We start from the raw sequence: 12512 nt of genomic DNA, 5'->3' as shown, positions 1-12512 counted from the left end.
GATGCCATCCAACCATCTTATTTTGTGTTGCCCCCTTCTCCTCCTGCCTTCAATCTTTCCCACCATCAGGGTCTTTTCATCAGGTGGCCAAAGTATTGGAGCTTCAACATCAGCCTTTGCAATGAATACTCAGGATTGATTTCTTTTAAGATGGACTGGTTTGATCTCCTTGTTTTTCAAGGGGCTCTCAAGAGTCTTGTCCAGCACCACAATTTGAGAGCATCAATTTTTTGGCGCTCAGCCTTCTTTATGGTTCAACTCTCACATCTGTACATGACTACTGGAAAACCATAGCTTTGACTATACAGACCTTTGTTGGTAAAGTGATGTCTAGGTTTGTCATGGCTTTTCTTCCAAGGAGCAAGCGTCTTTTAATGTCGTGGCTCCAGGGCTTCCCTGATGGCTCAGCAGTAAATAATCTTCCTGTGATGCAGGAATTCCAGGAGATAAAGATTCAGTCCCTCGGTTGGGAAGATCCCCTGGAGGAGGACATGGCAACCCACTCCAGTATTCTTGCCTGGAGAATCCCATGACAGAGGAGCCAGGCTGGCTACAGTCTATAAAGTTGCAGAGAATCAGATGAACTGAAGTGACTTAGCACACATGCAGTCACTGTCTACAGTGATTTTGGAGCCTGAGAAAATACAGTCTGTCACTGTTTGCGTTTTTTTCCCCATCTTTTTACCATGAAGTGATGGACCAGATGCCATGATCTTAGTTATTGGATGTTGAGTTTTAAGCGAACCTTTGCAGTCACCTATTTCACTTTCATCAAGAGGCTTTTTAGTTCATCTTCGCTTTCTGCCATAAGGGTAGTGTCATCTGCATATCTGAGGTTATTGATATTTCTCCCTGCCATCTTGATTCCAGCTTCATCCAGCCTGGCATTTTGCATGATGTACTCTGCATATCAGTTAAATAAGCAGGGTAACAATATATAGCTTTGACATACTCCTTTCCCAGTTTGGAACCAGTCTATTATTCCATGTCCAGTTCTAACTCTTGCTTCTTGACCTGCATACAGGTTTCTCAGGAGGCAGGTAAGGTGGTCTGGTATCCCAACTCTTTAAGAATTCTACACAGTCAAAGGCTTTAGTGTAGTCAATGAAGCAGAAGTATATGTTTTTCTGGAATTCCCTAGTTCTTTTTATGGTCCAACAGATGTTGGCATTTTGATCTCTGGTTCCTGTGCCTTTTCTAAGTCCAGTTTCTACATCTGGAAGTTCTCAGTTCATGTACTGTTGAAGCCTAACTTCAAAGATTTTGAGGATTACCTTGCTAACATGTCAAATGAGAACAATTGTGTAGTAGTTTGAATGTTCTTTGGCATTGCCCTTCTTTGGGATTGGAATGAAATCTGACCTTTTCCAGTCCTGTGGCCACTGCTGTGTTTTCCAAATTTACTGACATATTGAGTGTAGCATTTTAACAGCATCATCTTTTAGGATTTGAAATAGCTCATCTGGAATTCCATCACCTCCACTAGCTTTGTTTATAGTAATGCTTCCTCAGGCCTACTTGTCTTCACACTCCAGGATGTCTGGCTGGCTCTAGGTGAGTGACCACACCATTGTGTTTATCTGGGTCATTAAGACCTCTTTTTATACAGTTCTGTGTATTCTTGCCAGCTCTTCTTAATGTCTTCTGCTTCTGTTTGGTTCGTACCATTTCTGTCCTTTATTGTGCCCTTCTTTGCATGAAACGTTCCCTTGCTATGTCTAATTTTCTTGAAGAGATCTCTAGTCTTTCCCATTCTATTGTTTTCCCTTATTTCTTTGCACTGATCACTGAGGAAGGCTTTCTGCATTTCTTCTTCTTGGGGGTGATTTTGCTCATTGCCTCCTGTACAATGTTATAAACCTCTGTCTATAGTTCTTCAGGCACTTTGTCTATCAGATCTAATCCCACGAATCTATTTGTCCCATGTCTAGAGCTGTACTATTATGGTTATTCTATATAGAGTTATATATGTAATCAGTTACCTCAAGTTGTTTAGCCACCATTAATTTTGTCAGAGGCCTATTTTACACATCAGATAATGCAAGAGACAACAGTCTTATGAAATAGAATATCAGTAATATTTTTATTGTTCAGTCACTAAGTTGTGTTTGACTCTTTGTGACCTCATGGACTGTAGCATGCCACTATCTCCTGGGGCTTGCTCAGACTCATGTCCATTGAGTTGGCAATGCTGTCTAACCATCTCATCCTCTCCCACCCTCTTCTCCTTTTGCCTTAATCTTTCCCAGAATCAGGGTCTTTTTCAATGAGTTGGTTCTTCACATCAGGTGGCCAAGATATTGGAGCTTCAGCATCAGTCCTTCCAGTGAATATTAAGAGTTGATATCCTTTAGGATTAATTGGTCTGATCTCCTTGCTGTCCCAGGGACTCTCAAGAGTCTTCTCCAGTACCACAGTTTGAAAGCTTGAATTCTTCAATGCTCAGCCTTCTTTATGATCCAGCTCTCACATCTGTACATGATTCTTGGCAAAATCACCAGTAACATATCAGTAATATAGCTGATGACTTTAGTAAGGTCATAGTACAGTAGACAGAGATACAAAACAGTTTGAAACAACAAGGAGAGAACAAATGAAAATGATGATTAGTATAACTAGTGGCAGTCTGGATTACAATAAGCCATCAAGTCCAGGGTGGAGCCAGCTGGAGAAGCCAGATTCCAGAGGGATCAGGTAGAGAGGAAAAGATACATGTTTCATCTTCATTTTAGAAGGTATGCTTTATCAGCGTGTTGTAGGTCTCAGTTGTAGGTCTCTATTAGCATAAGAGGAAAGTTTTTCTGGAAAACAAAAATTAAAAGCCATGAATACTTTGGACAAAAAGTCATAAAAGTATAAATTGTATTTATCAGTTCACTTGGTTCCATGTAATTAATTCCTGTTGATCTAGATGAAACCATCAGATTCTCCATTAGTTTTCAAATTTCTTACCCAGTTAATGGTACTATCTGAAAGTCATCAGCAACTTATATTGGTCAAAAAGTCCTTTTTATGGATCTTCTTGAAGTAATTCATTTTATAAAAGTATCAGAGTAAAACAATGACAAAAGACTCAAAATGGCATGGCTAAAGATATCACTACAATGCAGTTGACAAAAACTTGGTTATTTCTGGGACATGTGACATTTTAAGATAATAACTAGAATTAGACTGGTAGCATTATACCAGCACACACCAGATTTTTAGGAATTCCATATACTTTTGGAATATCTATATTAATGAACTTCAGTTCAGTCGCTCAGTCGTGTCCGACTCTTTGTGACCCCATGAATCTCAGCATGCCAGGCCTCCCTGTCCATCACCAACTCCTGGAGTTCACCCAAACTCATGTGCATTGAGTCGGTGATGCCATCCAGCCATCTCATCCTCTGTCGTCCCCTTCTCCTCCTGCCCCCAATCCCTCCCAGCATCAGGGTCTTTTCCAGTGAGTCAGCTCTTTGCATGAGGTGGCCAAAGTATTGGAGTTTCAGCCTCAGCATCATCCTTCCAATGAACACCCAGGACTGATCTCCTTTAGGATGGACTGGTTGGATCTCCTTGCAGTCCAAGGGACTCTCAAGAGTCTTCTCCAGCACCACAGTTCAAAAGCATCAATTCTTCGGTGCTCAGCTTTCTTCACAGTCCAACTCTCACATCCATACATGACCACTGGAAAAACCATACCCTTGACTAGATGGACCTTTGTTGGCAAAGTAATATCTCTGCTTTTTAATATGCTACCTAGGTTGGTCATAACTTTCCTTCCAAGGAGTAAGCGTCTTTTAATTTCATGGCTGCAATCACCATCTGCAGTGATTTTGGAGCCCCCCAAAATAAAGTCTGACACTGTTTCCACTGTTTCCCCATCTATTTCCCATGAAGTGATGGGACCAGCTGCCATGATCTTTGTTTTCTGAATGTGGAGCTTTAAGCCAACTTTTTCACTCTCCTCTTTCACTTTCATCAAGAGGCTTTTGAGTTCCTCTTCACTTTCTGCCATAAGGGTGGTGTCATCTGCATATCTGAGGTTATTGATATTTCTCCCGGCAATCTTGATTCCAGCTTGTGCTTCTTCCAACCCAGCGTTTCTCATGATGTACTCTGCTTATAAGTTAAATAAGCAGGGTGACAAGATACAGCCTTGATGTACTCCTTTTCCTATTTGGAACCAGTCTGTTGTTCCATGTCCAGTTTTAACTGTTGCTTCCTGACCTGAATATAGGTTTCTCAAGAGGCAGGTCAGGTGGTCTGGTATTCCCATCTCTTTCAGAATTTTCCACAGTTTATTGTGATCCACACAGTCAAAGGCTTTGGCATAGTCAATAAAGCAGAAATAGATGTTTTTCTGGAACTCTCTTGCTTTTTCCATGATCCAGCAGATGTTGGTAATTTGATCTCTGGTTCCTCTGCCTTTTCTAAAACCAGCTTGAACATCTGGAAGTTCACGGTTCACGTATTGCTGAAGCCTGGCTTGGAGAATTTTGAGCATTACTTTACTAGCGTGTGAGATGAGTGCAATTGTGCGGTAGTTTGAGCATTCTTTGGCATTGCCTTTCTTTGGGATGGAATGAAAACTGACCTTTTCCAGTCCTGTGGCCACTGCTGAATTTTCCAAATTTGCTGGCATCTTTCAGGATTTGGAATAGCTCAACTGGGATTCCATCACCTCCACTAGCTTTGTTTGTAGTGATGCTTTCTAAGGCCCACTTGACTTCACATTCCAGGATGTCTGGCTCTAGGTGAGTGATCACACCATCTTACCCACATAATATAACCTAAGGTTTATCACCACTTATTTGACTATGTCTTCCTATGTAATTTAACATACCAATTGAACCTAATTACTTTGGGTTGTTTCAGGGGCCCTTGGAATCATCTCAAAGTTACCTAGAGGTCAAAAGAACTTTGTCAAAGAAATTAAAAGGTTTTAAAACACTTGGTCAGATAGGATCATAGGTTAGTGTGAAGCAATACTTATTCATTGAACCAAAGTGACAATAAAAGATTTGAAAGGCAAATACAGAAAGTTACAACAGATTACTTAAAAGGTAAGGAAACTTTACAGTCTGCTATCAAAAGCAGATCAGTGTCCCAAGAATACTTTGGAGAGGGTGCCTGCAGTGGCTGATGGCTTAATCCTTACAGAACTGGAATCACATCAGCACAGGCAGACCTCATTTTAATGTGATTCTCAATGTTCGACAGACACTGTGGTTTTTTCCAAAGTGAAGGCTTGTGGCTGTGGCACATCAAACAAGTCTGTTGAAGCCATTTTTTCCAACAGCATTTGCTCACTTAGTATTTCTGTGTCACATTTTGGTAATTCTCACAATATTTCAGAGCCCCTGTGTCAGTAATATTCCCTGGAGAAGGGAAGGGCTGTGCACTCCAGTATTATGGCCAGAAGAATTCCGTAGACAGAGGAGTCTGGCAGGCTATGGTCCATGGAGTCACAAAGAATCAGACACAACTGAATGACTTTCACTTTCACCAGCAAAAAGATTACAACTTGCTGAAGGCTCAGATGATAGTTAGCATTTTTAACCCATAAAGTATTTTTAAATTAAGATATGCACATTTCTTTTTTAGACATATGCTATTGCATACTGAATAGGCTATAGTGTAATGTAAAACATAGTTTTTATTTATATGCACTGGGAAACCAAAAAACCAAAAAAAATTCATGTGACTTGCTTTATTTAGATAATTGCTTTATTGTGATAGCCTGGAACCAAACCCACAATCTCTATGAGGCATGCTTGTATATATTCCACCAGAGAGAACTTTTTGGTATCTTTGCCAGACAAAAATCTACAAGTTAACAAGTAACTTCACTAAGTGTGGAATCTTTAATCAGTAGTAAGTGGTGAGAGGAAGTAAGTTCATTACCCTAGACTAGGGGTCTGCACATTTTTTTCTCTGAAGGTCCAGATAGTAAATGTTTTAGGCCTCATGGGCCTTACATTTGTCATCTCATATTTTTGCCCCCCCTCTTTTCTCCTTTCTCCCTGGCAGCACAGAAACAGGCTGTGGGCTGGATTCGTCCTTTGTGGCATCATAGTATGCTGGTCCCTACCCTAGACAATCCTTGGGTGGCCATTTCTCCATATGGTACCGTCGGGGGAGTGTGTGATTTCCTCAGTTCTGTTTCGTTGCAACAAAAATTTGAAGCAATGGACAGACCAGTGTTACGGCTCTGTGTAGTTTCCTTGGATGGACCAGCATTACAGCTCTGTATTACAGCTCAGTTTTATTTAGAAAGTAAAGGAAAATACATCCTCAAGGTGTGAGGGCTGGCCAACCCAAAAGACGTGAAGAGAAGAGAAGCCCCTCCCACCCAATTTTTTACATGTTTTTTCTCTTCCCCCGGGGCCCGCCCTATGTAAATTGGGCTAGCCAGGAGGACTGTTTATCTGAGGTTGTCACTCCAATCCTCCTCAGACCTTCCTTTGTTCTATTTTTGCTGGCTTTTCCCTTCTTTGTCTTTTAGCCACTGCCATTCTGGACTCCTTTTTCCTATTCTAACTATCTAACAATACAGAAGAGCATTCTGCCTACCTCTTTTGCTTTCCAAGGTTGCATTTAATTTTCTTGACAATGCTTTCTTTTTCAAAGAGTAAAATCAAGTACAATCCCTTATTACTTTGGGTGGGGGTGGTAAAATTTAGATATTAAAAATTCTTCATATTAGAAAGGCTGGGAACATGTTCCTAAATTCAGAAAAGGACAGGTTTGTTGGAAGAAGGAAGTGGGGACGAAGGATGCTAGTTTCAGATACTTTAATTCTGACTCGTTAGAGGGACTCCACTGGCCAGAGGTTGAACATGGTAGTTTAGGTAGTTTTGTCCAGTTCTTCTAGACAGTGTAAAAGTGTCCCTGTTGAAAGTCAATGACGACAAAAAATGTTTTATGTATTTATTTGGCTGGGCTGGGTCTTAGTTGAGGCATGCAGAATCTAGTACCCTGACCAGGAATTGAACTGGGCCTGCTGCATTGGGAGCACGGTGTCTTAGCCACTGGACCACCAGGGAAGTCTTGAAAGTCAACATTTTAAAAATGATTTACTTTGCTTTAAAATGCCTTTTCTAGCTACATAAAAAGGGGTCTCTACATTTTCTGAGAGTGTGATGATGCTGTTTTTTGGAGGGAGATCTCTGGCAACTGGGAGAAGAATCAGCAGTGGCTTCACTGTCTGGTTTATTCACCTTGACGTTCTGTTTGGAAACAGATATAAATTGAGATTTCTTACCTGTTGAATTTTTTCAAATTTATTGAGACTCTCTCTTTTGCTATTGGTTCCTAGCAGGAGGCCTTGAATAATGCATGGAGTGATTGCTTCTATTGATAAACACAGTTAATTTTAATTATAGGACTAAGATTTATGCTAATCTTTTTTCTGTGTTTTTATGATTTTGAGTATACATGTGAATTAATTGCTTTTAACTAAAGAGGGGAAAATGTCTTTTGGGGGCTTCAAGACATGTTTGGCTGTATTGGAGTGTGTGGGTTTGTTCTGTCTGTTTTGTTAACCTGCTGGGTTGTTGGTATCTGAGCAACATTTCACTGAAATCACCCTGGTTTATTGGAAAGTGCTCATTAAATATTTGGTTCATTTATTTTAAGGTGTTGTTTTGGGGCTTCCCTGGTGGCTCAGATGGTAAAGAATCCACCTGCAATGTGGAAGACCTGGGTTTGATCCCTGGGTTGGGAAGATCCCCTGGAGAAGGGAACGGCTACCCACTCCAGTATTCTTACCTGGAGAATTCCATGGACAGATAATCCTGGCAGGCTGTAGTCCATGGGGTCATAACTGGACTGAGTGACTCTCACACTTTGGGGGGGTCAGTTCCTTGTGAGGGATCATGTTCTTTATTTCATGAAGATTCTAAGAGGGTAGCCACCTAGTGCGAGATCAGCCCCAAATCTCTCAAACTGAAGATTTAGAATTTAATATAAAATTATTCCAAAGGAGCTTTAAAAACCAACCAGGGTCGAGGAACATGAAAAAGTTTCAGCTCATACTCACTCTTGTTTACCAGGAGGTGTGGGTTCTTAGTGACAGGGAACCCTGGGGACGGCAGACAAGGTCTCTGCATCACTAAGTGCCAGGCAAAATGATTATCATTCACAACTGTTCTTGTCTGTTTTCTGCTTCATACCTGTGATTTTTTGCTTTTGGATTTTTTGTTTGTTGGAGGGGAGGAGTTGTCAGTTAATGAGATAGCTAACAACAGAAACTTAGTTGATGATGGGAAAGGCAATCCTCTCTGATTCATTCCTTTTTAAATATCGCTGATTTATACCCCAATTTATACTTTTATAGGTGGTTTATGAAAAGATATAAAAACAAATCAGGACACGGGGTGCAGCAAGACATGCCTACTGCATGCTATGTACTGTTTTCTGTGCCTGGAATATTCCAGTAAACAAAACAGACATGTGAAATAAATATTTGGTAATTTTATAATAATAATAAAAAAAAACCCACCAACAAAACAAACTTATTGTCCTTATGGAGGACATAGCCTGGGGTAAAAGGAGATAGTGAGCAAATACACACATAACTATGTGATACGGTATTATTTTGAGCTCCATGGACAACAGTAAAGAAAGGTTGGGATGAGGGTGGGGTGGAAGGAGGGGAGGAGTCGCTATTTATAAGGAAGGCCTCTCTGAGATGACATTTGATCTGAGACCTCTATGAAGTGAGGAGTGGATCATGTGGCATCTGAAAGAAGAGCTCCAGGTTGAGGGAACAGTAGGTGTGGGGCTTGAAGGCCTCTCTGTCAGTGAGAGGAGTAGCTGGTGCATGTTTGAGTAGTAGCCAGGAGGCTGGAGGAGCTGGAGTGGAGTGAGCAGGAGAGTGGGAGGAGGTTGGGGGCCGTCATGGGTGTGTAAGAGCGAGCTTTGAAGCCGTACTGAGAATGGTCACTAGGGGGTAAGGGAGGAAGCAGGGAGCCCTGGTAGGAGTGGAGTGTATTGTACTAATTCAGACAGGAGATGCTGGTAACTTGGATTGGGGGTTACTAGTGGAGGTGGTAAGTAGTAGTCGATTCTGTATATATTTTGAAAGAAATGGTGGGAGGAGAGAATGCTCAACAAACTGGCAATGAGAGGGAACTTTCTCAACCTGATAAAGGGCATCTACCCACATCCCTGGTGGCTCAGCTGGTAAAGAATCCGCTTGCAATGAGGGAGACCTGGGTTTGATCCCTGACTTGGGAAGATCCCTTGGAGAAGGGAAAGGCTACCCACTTCAGTATTTCTGTTTAACATCGTGCAAAAGGTTCTAGCCATGGCAGTTAAGCAAGAAAAAGAAATAGGCAAGAAAGAAGTAAAACTATTTCTGTTTACAAATGACTTGGTCTTGTATACAGAAGGGCTTCCCAGGTGGTGCTAATGGTAAAGAACCTGCCTGCCAATGCAGGAGACCTAAGAGGCTCAGTTTCGATCCTTGGATCTGGAAGATCCCCTGGAGGAGGGCATGGCAACCCACTCCAGTACTCTTGCCTGCAGAATCCCATGGACAGGGGAGCCTGACCGGCTATAGTCCATAGGGTTGCAAAGAGTCAGAAATGACTGAAGCGACTTAGCACGCATGTATATAGAAAATTCTAAGGAATTTACTTTAAAAACTATTAGAACTAATAAATGGCTTCAGCAAGATTGCAGGAAATACATCTTCAGCAAGATTGCAGGAAACAGGCCAATATACAAAATTCAATTGTAGTTCTATACATCAGTGGTGAACATTCCAGAAATGAAAAAGAACATAATTCCAGTTAATGCCATGAGACACTTGGAGAGGGAGGGTGGTGGTGGGAACAGAGTTGAAAAGGGAGGGAGGGAGAGAATGTGGGGGGTAGGTGTGAAGATAGAAGGAAGAAAGGTCTGAGGTCACAGCCCCAGGTCATCAGTGTTTAAAAGTCCGGAAGAAGAGAAGTCAGGCATCTGGACAACCAAAAGAAAGTCATTTCCTGGGGAAAATGTTTGCGGAGAGGAGGTCTGCAATGTGTACTGTACTGACTGAGGATTCATAGCTGAACGCATGGATTAGTCCTGGTAAACAGCAAGGGAGAGAAAGGATGAAAGAGGGAGCAGCAAGGAAAGGGTCTGTCCAGAACCAACATCCTTGCAAAATACAACAAAAATTGAGTACCAAAAAAATGAATAGGCAAGCCCATTTTTTCCCTTATTAGATTCAACAGACATGAATAGTACTCTCAAACTATTATAAACACTCGCTCAGGTTCTGTACCTATCCCATCGTAGTCTATAGCAGTTTGCGGAGATGGACGCGTACCAGTCTGTACACCCATTTTGTGTTGAGAAGGTGTTGTGTAGACCTCAGATTGGCCGGGAGCATGAGCTGAAATTCGTTCACCGTGGATTTGGCACAGCATCTGTGCTAGATGGCAGGAGGTATTTGTTAGAGAATAAATGTCCATCTCAGGCTCCAAGAGACTATATATCTCCTTGTTCAGAAAGCGTGAAGCCTGAATTTTGGTCCCATTTGGTTTATCATCATAAGCAAGTCAGAAATCACAGGATGTATATTCTGAGCATTATCCCTGTCTATAAATGATAACAGCTATCTGCTTTCTTCCTCTGAATCCTGACATTTCTGTGGTATTTTAGTCTGAATTGCTCATTTAAGCCTCATAGAGCCTTGTAAAGTGGGTGGATTTTGCATTTCTGTGAAGAAAGGAGTTCTGAGAGGCGAAACAACTTCTCCACCCTCATGCTGCTTGGAGGTGATGGAGCCAGGACCACCCTTTTAGACCTGTGTGCTTGCCACCAGACTGGGCTGTGGGATTTTTAATCCCTTTTCAGATAGGCGCTTACTGTCAGCTCTCCTATGTCCTGTTTTGTTATGATTTGCAGGTTGAAGTTACTGTCACGTTGCGGGTGTGTGTATGTGTTCTCAGCCTAGCAACTAAATAGATTTTGTTTTGAAGTCTGAACAGTTGCTGGATTCCATTCTCCTTGGCATTAAATTCTGAACAGAAGTGCTATTTATTTCTAGAAATGCTGCCTAGTAACTGAGTTGTTTCCTCTTCCGTAGTGTATGAATTATTTGCATTCATCAGTCACATGGGAACGTCTACAATGAGTGGCCACTACGTTTGTCACATTAAAAAGGAAGGAAGGTGAGTCTTTTTAAGAAGGTAAAATGATACCTGTTTTATTGAGCACCTGCTGTGTGCTAGGCACTCCACTAGGTGTCTCATGTGTCATGGCATTTGGTTCTCACAGTGGTCTTACTGTAGGGATAGACTCTCAAAGCCATTTTATACATCAAGACCCTGAAGCTTGGAGAGGCTGAACAGCTTGGCCTTTGCAGCTGTGTCAGAGCTGGTGCTGAGAGCCACTGTTCACCACCATAGCAGGGGGACCTCCCAGAGTCAAGAGGCTTCCCGCAGAAGAATGCGAGTCTGTATTTGGAACCTCTGCAGGATCACCAGATTTAGCCAACAAAATGAAGCAAAGCCAGAAAACCAGGATGCCCTACTACGTTTGAATTTCAGATGATGAATAACTTTTTAGGATAAATATGTCTCAACTATTACATGGGACATCCTTATATTAAAAAAGTACTTGTTGCTTCTATGATACTCAGATTTGACTGGGTACCCTGTGTTCTGTCTGGCAGCTCTAACACCTAGTGTTCGCCCTGTTGTAGCCTTGGCTTCAAGAATTGTGAGGGGTGTGGCGAGCTGGGGATGAGACAGTTGTGGGGTGTCAGGCTGCTGCTCTCTTCAGAGTCTTCTTCCTGGGCTGGATCCCTCAAGGCCCCCCTGGTTTCCCTTCCTTGAACTCCCACTGAGTGGCCTGTCCTGTGGGTCAGCTCTGCTTGAGGCAGCGCTTGGCCACATGGACACTGAAGAACCACAGAACCTTGGCCTCTCCTGGTAGAACCCTGACCTCTTGCTGCAGGAGTGACTGGTCTCCAGCCAGAAATCCACTGTGGTCCTTTTCCATCTGTCATTTAAGTCTTGGCTTCTCAACTTGATTTGTAAAATAGTTGAGCAGAGGAACTTAATTTATAGTGAATTCATTTTATTACCAAGCATGACAACTCTTTTAAAAATATATGTCTTAAGAAAAATAGCTTAATTAGAATAGAAAAGGCAGTGAATTTCATCATAAGGAATTTGTAAGATACAAAATCATATGAAGAACATGTTGTCTGGAAGCAGAGAGAGAACCATAGTCTCTATTTTGATACATTTCTGTTTTACTATTTTCAATGGGAAGAGGGTATGTGTTTGTCTGTATACACGCATATGTATGTATTTACAACTTTTCTAAAAGCTTGAAGTTCAAACACAGTAAGTACAATTTTGTAATCTGCTTTTCTCCACTTCATATTATATTATTTTCTCACTCTACCAAATATCATTTGAAGACATTTTAATGGTTGAATAATTGTTCACTGCATGTCTATTTATGACTGAAACAGCCACATATGTCTTTGACTCCATTTCTGAGGCCATCTAGGGACGTCTGCA

At 41.7% G+C, this 12512-nt stretch overlaps 1 protein-coding gene across 3 annotated transcripts in view; it reads left to right on the top strand.

The window, feature by feature from the left end:
* The window catches only part of USP13 (ubiquitin specific peptidase 13), a 133801-nt gene that overhangs the window by 116244 nt on the left and 5045 nt on the right, over positions 1-12512 (top strand). For all 3 annotated transcript variants that reach the window (XM_055568972.1, XM_055568974.1, XM_055568973.1), the window contains exon 20: positions 11066-11150. In XM_055568972.1, the coding sequence (XP_055424947.1) occupies positions 11066-11150 (85 nt within the window). The remainder of the gene's footprint in view (positions 1-11065; positions 11151-12512) is intronic.

The sequence above is a fragment of the Bubalus kerabau genome, chromosome 2, assembly GCF_029407905.1.
Source record: "Bubalus kerabau isolate K-KA32 ecotype Philippines breed swamp buffalo chromosome 2, PCC_UOA_SB_1v2, whole genome shotgun sequence".
NCBI lineage: Eukaryota > Metazoa > Chordata > Mammalia > Artiodactyla > Bovidae > Bubalus > Bubalus kerabau.
This window is presented reverse-complemented; position numbering and strand designations above follow the sequence as displayed.